General features: G+C 42.7%; 1 protein-coding gene across 1 annotated transcript in view; it reads right to left on the bottom strand.

Moving 5' to 3' along the window:
* LOC106562802 (ATP-binding cassette sub-family C member 12) overlaps nucleotides 1–3104 on the bottom strand; it is an 11951-nt gene extending 8847 nt beyond the window's left edge. Inside the window, exons 1-4 of the mRNA XM_082972232.1 lie at nucleotides 2993–3104; nucleotides 2600–2791; nucleotides 1129–1288; nucleotides 410–488 (exon numbers count right to left, since the gene is read on the bottom strand). Coding sequence (XP_082828358.1) covers nucleotides 410–488; nucleotides 1129–1288; nucleotides 2600–2699 — 339 coding nt within the window. The 5' untranslated portion in view covers nucleotides 2700–2791; nucleotides 2993–3104. The remainder of the gene's footprint in view (nucleotides 1–409; nucleotides 489–1128; nucleotides 1289–2599; nucleotides 2792–2992) is intronic.
* Between the last annotated feature and the right edge of the window lie 1602 nt (nucleotides 3105–4706).

The raw sequence follows: 4706 nt of genomic DNA, 5'->3' as shown, positions 1-4706 counted from the left end.
CACCATCATCATCACCACCATCATCACCACCATCATCACCACCATCATCACCATCACCATCAACAAAACCATCACCAAAACCACCATCACCACCATCATCACCACCACCACCATCATCACCACCATCATCACCACCACCACCATCATCACCACCATCATCACCACCACCATCACCACCATCATCACCACCACCATCACCACCACCATCATCATCACCACCATCATCACTACCATCACCACCACCACCACCACCAGCACCACCATCATCACCACCATCATCATCATCCTCATCATCATCACCACCATCTATACTCCTGTGACTTTCAACTGGTGTCAACACTTGATCTCTGTCAGCCAGCAGACAGTAAACCATGCCTTCTGCAATGGTCCACATAGAGGCTGGACGTACTGTGTGTTTCATGCAGGTCTTCTCCAGAGCAGACCAGATGTCCTCATCGCTATAGCTGTTGAAAGGATCCAGATTATACCTGCAGCAGGGGAACAAATCACATGTAGAGATACAGTAATACTGGCTGACAGAGTAGAGATACAGTAATACTGGCTGACAGAGTAGAGATACAGTAATACTGGCTGACAGAGTAGAGATACAGTAATACTGTCTGACAGAGTAGAGATACAGTAATACTGGCTGACAGAGTAGAGATACAGTAATACTGGCTGACAGAGTAGAGATACAGTAATACTGGCTGACAGAGTGGTTACAACTGGAGAAACTAGTAATAATAGACAGTGGTATTACCTGGTCTATGGAGTCTGTTTCTACAGGTGACTAGAGTACTGTGTAGACAGTGGTAGACAGTGATATTACCTGACGGTACCGCTGTGTAGACAGTGGTATTACCTGACGGTACCGCTGTGTAGACAGTGGTATTACCTGACGGTACCGCTGTGTAGACAGTGGTATTACCTGACGGTACCGCTGTGTAGACAGTGGTATTACCTGACGGTACCGCTATGTGGAGACAGTGATATTACCTGACGGTACCGCTGTGTAGACAGAGATATTACCTGACGGTACCGCTGTGTAGACAGTGATATTACCTGACGGTACCGCTGTGTAGACAGTGATATTACCTGACGGTACCGCTGTGTAGACAGTGATATTACCTGACGGTACCGCTGAACAGGACGGGGTCCTGGGGGATGACTGATAGTTTACTGCGGAGGTCCTGCAGGCCGATAGCGCTGGTGTCCACCCCATCTATGAAGATAGTCCCTGCAGCTGGTTCCACCAGACGGAACAGGGCTACCCCTAAAGAAGACTTCCCTGTTGGGTGACATATAACATCCAGGTTATATACATCACATCCAGGTTATATACAACACATCCAGGATATATACAGCACATCCAGGTTATATACATAACATCCAGGTTATATACAACACATCCAGGTTATATACAACACATCCAGGTTATATACAAAACATCCAGGATATATACAACACATCCAGGATATATACAAGACATCCAGGTTATATACAAAACATCCAGGATATATACAGTAAATCCAGGATATATGCAACACATCCAGGATATATACAACACATCCAGGATATATACAGCACATCCAGATTATATCCAACACATCCAGGTTATATACAACACATCCAGGTTATATACAACACATCCAGGATATATACAGCACATCCAGCTTATATAAAACACATCCAGGATATATACACAACACATCCAGGACATATACAACCCATCCAGGTTAAATACAAAACATCCAGGTTATATGCAGTAAATCCAGGATATATGCAACACATCCAGGTCACATCCAGGTCACACCAGAGACACAGGAAGATAAAACAAAGACAACTAAATGTTGCTTCACAATTGACACACACTTCTTGTATAAAAATACTTATCTTTTGTCCACTTTTTAACAACAGTTATTCACTTGACTAGTTAGATATTTTTTTTTTTATAGCTATTTCAAGTTAACTACAGGCTCGATTAATAACATACAGCGCAGTAGGAAACTATTCAGACCCCTTTTCTTTTTACACATTTTCTGTCACAGGTGTCAAAATGAGTAGAATATGTTCATCTTGTAGTTTTAACGCAAAAAATGAACACTTTACAAATTTTAAACAAAAATGACAGCTGACAGTTTCGTCAGGTACTTACAACTAAACGGAAAACAACTACCCACAAACCCCTAAAGGAAAAAACAGGCTGCCTAAGTGTGGCTTCCAATCAGAGACAACGAAAGACGAACCTGCCTCTGATTGGAAACCATACCCTGCCAAAACATAGAAAACCAACACATAGAAATAGATAACTAGAACAAACACACACAGAAACAGAAAACCCCCAAAATCCTACAAAACAAGGCTGTAATGTAACAAAATGTGGGAAAAAGTCAAGGGGTCTGAATACTTTCGGAATGTACTGAATATAGCAATGACAATGTTAACTGTGGTGTTTCATGCTAACATTATGACAGTGAGTGGTGCAGTCTAAACTGAGGCCTTACCGGAGCCTGTGAAATACAGTTAGCCACCAGCAGCAGGCATAAAGAAACAGTACAGACAAGTTAAACTCTGACAATGTGTTGGACTGAGGCCTTACCGGAGCCTGTTCTCCCCACGATGCCAAACTGCTTCTCCCTGGGCTGGATGTTGAGCTGTAGTCCGTCGAGCACGATGGGGGTGTTGGCTCTGTACCTCATCGTGTAGTCCTTAAGGAGATGGCCCCTTTATGAGGCCAACCTTCTGGGATGAGGGCGTCTTTAACTCTTCTGGACGCCTCAGACGCACAACCCTGGACAGAAACATGATTATAACAGAAAGCATCCTGGATGCCTCAGAAACACAACCCTGGACAGAAACATGATTATAACAGAAAGCATCCTGGATGCCTCAGAAACACAACCCTGGACAGGAGAATAACAGTGTATTTTAAGGAAATGAAGACGGTAAGACATTATTTGTGTATTTGAGTTGAAAGTGTTGACGTTCTCACCTCGATGTATTCCTGTAGTCTCTCCACTGACAGGAACTTGGCCTCCAGCTCTGTAGAAAGTCTTACTACGTACTGGAGCATTCCTGTCAACTGGACAACAGATAACAAGAAAACAGTCAACAAACTCCATCACAACTGGTCATCTGACAACTCTTCCCTGTAGTATTAGACTCTACATTAGAATCTACCTGTATGGTGTATTAGACTCTACATTAGAATCTACCTGTATGGTGTATTAGACTCTACATTAGAATCTACCTGTAGGGTGTATTAGACTCTACCTGTATGGTGTATCAGACTCTATATTAGACTCTACCTGTAGGGCGTATCAGACTCTACCTGTAGGGCGTATCAGATTCTACCTGTAGGGCGTATCAGATTCTACCTGTAGGGCGTATCAGACTCTACCTGTAGGGCGTATCAGACTCTACCTGTAGGGCGTATCAGACTCTACCTGTAGGGCGTATCAGACTCTACCTGTAGGGCGTATCAGACTCTACCTGTAGGGTGTATTAGACTCTACCTGTACGGTTTATTAGACTCTACCTGTACGGTGTATTAGACTCTACCTGTACGGAGTATTAGACTCTACCTGTATGGAGTATTAGACTCTACCTGTATGGAGTATTAGACTCTACCTGTACGGTGTATTAGACTCTACCTGTATGGAGTATTAGACTCTACCTGTACGGTGTATTAGACTCTACCTGTATGGAGTATTAGACTCTACCTGTATGGAGTATTAGACTCTACCTGGATGGAGTATTAGACTCTACCTGGATGGAGTATTAGACTCTACCTGTAGAGAGTATTAGACTCTACCTGGATGGAGTATTAGACTCTACCTGTACGGATTATTAGACTCTACCTGGATGGTGTATTAGACTCTACCTGTACGGTGTATTAGACTCTACCTGTATGGAGTATTAGACTCTACCTGTATGGAGTATTAGACTCTACCTGTATGGAGTATTAGACTCTACCTGTACGGTGTATTAGACTCTACCTGGATGGAGTATTAGACTCTACCTGGATGGAGTATTAGACTCTACCTGTACGGAGTATTAGACTCTACCTGGATGGAGTATTAGACTCTACCTGTACGGAGTATTAGACTCCACCTGTATGGAGTATTAGACTCTACCTGTATGGAGTATTAGACTCTACCTGTATGGAGTATTAGACTCTACCTGTATGGAGTATTAGACTCTACCTGTATGGAGTATTAGACTCTACCTGTATGGAGTATTAGACTCTACCTGTATGGAGTATTAGACTCTACCTGTATGGAGTATTAGACTCTACCTGTATGGAGTATTAGACTCTACATTAGACTCTACCTGTATGGAGTATTAGACTCTACCTGTATGGAGTATTAGACTCTACCTGTATGGAGTATTAGACTCTACCTGTATGGAGTATTAGACTCTACCTGTATGGAGTATTAGACTCTACCTGTATGGAGTATTAGACTCTACCTGTATGGAGTATTAGACTCTACCTGTATGGAGTATTAGACTCTACCTGTATGGAGTATTAGACTCTACCTGTATGGAGTATTAGACTCTACATTAGACTCTACCTGTACGGAGTATTAGACTCTACCTGTACGGTGTATTAGACTCTACCTGTATGGAGTATTAGACTCTACCTGTATGGAGTATTAGACTCTACCTGTATGGAGTATTAGACTCTACCTGTATGGAGTATTAGA

Source organism: Salmo salar, unplaced genomic scaffold (genome assembly GCF_965601325.2).
Source record: "Salmo salar unplaced genomic scaffold, fSalSal1 ptg000618l, whole genome shotgun sequence".
NCBI classification, from domain to species: Eukaryota; Metazoa; Chordata; class Actinopteri; order Salmoniformes; family Salmonidae; genus Salmo; species Salmo salar.
Note: the sequence above shows the minus strand (reverse complement) of the source record. Positions and strands in the feature narration are given on the sequence as shown.